Raw genomic sequence first — 2,133 nt, 5'->3', positions numbered from 1 at the left:
CGCAGCAGCAGCTGTTCGCATCGCACAGGATAGGATCACAAATGTTAGGCCCCATACACACGAGAGGATTTATCCGCAGATACGGTCCAGCGGACCGTATCCGCGGATAAATCCTCTCGAGGATTTCAGAAGATTTCTATGCGATGGCGTGTACACACCATCGCATTGAAATCCGCGCTGAAATCCTCTGCCGATGACGTGTCGCGCCGTCACCGCTATTATGACGCGGCGACGGGCGCGACGCTGTCATATAAGGAATTCCACGCATGCGTCAAATCATTACGACGCGTGCGGGGAATCCCTTTGGACGGATGGATCCGGTAAGTCTGTACAGACGAGCGGATCCATCCGTTGGAATGGATTCCAGCAGATGGATTTGTTGAGCATGTCAGCAAATATCCATCTGCTGGAAATCCATCCCAGGGGAGATTTCTCCGCGGATAAATATCCGACGGAGTGTACACACCATAGAATCTATCCGCAGAAACCCATTTGATGGGATTTATCTGCGGATAGATTCTATGGTGTGTATGGGGCCTTAGGCTCAGACAGCCTCGTGTGTTCCGGAGACGCACAGTTCTGGAGGATCTGTCTGACAATGATGTCGAGGACATGTTTCGGCTGAACCGTCAGGGGGTCATGGAGGTTTACCACCTCATATCTGATGAAATTTAACCCCTGACGGGGAGAACCCATGCAATCCCTGCCATTGTCAGGCTATTGGCTGTCCTAAATTATTTAGCTACAGGTAACTTTCAGCCGTCATGTGCTCGGATCATTGGAATTAGTCGTCCCAGTCTTTCTAGATTCCTGAAACCGGTTCTGAAAGCTATCAAGAGACATATGGATAGGTACATCCATTTCCCTAGAACCGATGAAGAGTGGCAAGAGGTGAAGGTTGGATTTTTCTGACAAGGAGGGATGCCAAATTGCCTGGGAGCCATAGACGGTACTCATATTCCGCTGATACCACCACATGATGGGGAGGAGCAGTTCCGTAATAGGAAAAGCTACCACTCGTTAAATGTGCAAGTTGTGGTGGACTCCCACCAGCGCATTATGAGTATCAGATCTGGGTTTCCCGGAAGTTGCCATGACAGCCATATCCTGCGGCAGTCAGCTCTCTTTGAACGATTCGAACGAGGACAAATGCCAGAGGGCTGGCTGGTGGGTAAGCAAATTTAAATTTCTTTATTATTTATGTAAATTAATGTTAAATATTACTTATGCTAAGTATTATTTTGTTTCTTATTATAGGAGACGCAGGATATGGATGTCGATCTTGGTTGCTAACGCCTCTGTCGAATCCTCAGACTGCGGCCGAGGTTAGATATAATAGTGCACATATCCGTACCCGTTCAGTTATCGAGAGGACATTTGGAATGTGGAAATCCACATTCCGATGCCTATCGAAAACTGGTGGCTTTTTACAGCACTCTCCGGAACTGGTGTCAGATATCATTATTGTATGTGCAATTCTACACAATATTGCTCTTGCAAACAATGTAGACTTGCACATCGATGATGATCTGCCACCAGAAATACCGGCACTCCCGGCTGCCTCTGAAGATTCCTCAGACCTAGGGAACAATGTCCGTCAGAGACTCATTCAGAACTATTTCAGGGTAATTATATACTAATTTTCATGTAAATTAATATGTATATGTCATTTTAATTTTCTCTGCTATTTCATTATAATTTAATGTTATGTTTTGTAGGATCTACAAAGAAGGACGACTAATTAGTTTAACGTTTGTGATCCTATCCTGTTGAAGTTGACCCCTGGAATTTTAAAGGTAAGTGTAATATTTACAAGGATTTCTTTATTTAATTTTTTACTTGAGGATGTAGCAGGGGGCAGGTGAACACACAGAGCTGACTCAGGAGCAAGCACACATGATTGACCCCATAGCAAGTGACTTGCTATTGGTGCAATCAGTGGAGGGAGGTGCCACAAGTGCAAGTAGGGTACTCCACAGGAGGATAATGGCTCGTATGTGGAAAATCAAACAGAGCAGGTAAGTATGATTTTTGATTTTGTGATGAAAAAAAACGTCATTTTTTTCCTTAAAAAAAAAAATATGTTTTTCAAACTTCTTTTTAAAAAACGACGTTGCCTACACACCATCGTTT

The 2,133-nt window shown here is 44.4% G+C and overlaps 1 protein-coding gene across 1 annotated transcript; it reads left to right on the top strand.

Annotated features, from left to right (window-relative positions):
* The first annotated feature begins 921 nt into the window (after nucleotides 1–921).
* On the top strand, nucleotides 922–1,778 carry LOC120930439 (putative nuclease HARBI1). Its single transcript, XM_040341625.1, has 3 exons — nucleotides 922–1,171; nucleotides 1,258–1,625; nucleotides 1,719–1,778. Exons 1-3 carry the CDS (start codon nucleotides 922–924, stop codon nucleotides 1,743–1,745), a joined length of 645 nt encoding a protein of 214 aa, XP_040197559.1. The 3' UTR covers nucleotides 1,746–1,778.
* The last annotated feature ends 355 nt before the right edge of the window (nucleotides 1,779–2,133 follow it).

This window comes from Rana temporaria, chromosome 3 (genome assembly GCF_905171775.1).
Source record: "Rana temporaria chromosome 3, aRanTem1.1, whole genome shotgun sequence".
Lineage (NCBI taxonomy): Eukaryota > Metazoa > Chordata > Amphibia > Anura > Ranidae > Rana > Rana temporaria.
The sequence above is the reverse complement of the archived record's forward strand: the minus strand, read 5'-3'. Positions and strand labels throughout refer to the sequence as shown.

Coding starts and splice junctions, on each gene's coding strand:
- LOC120930439 (XM_040341625.1), top strand. CDS start 922: ATGCCAAATTGCCTGGGAGCCATAGACGGTACTCATATTCCGCTGATA. Junction 1,172..1,257: donor GCCAGAGGGCTGGCTGGTGG/GTAAGCAAATTT, acceptor TTCTTATTATAG/GAGACGCAGGATATGGATGT. Junction 1,626..1,718: donor TCATTCAGAACTATTTCAGG/GTAATTATATAC, acceptor TATGTTTTGTAG/GATCTACAAAGAAGGACGAC.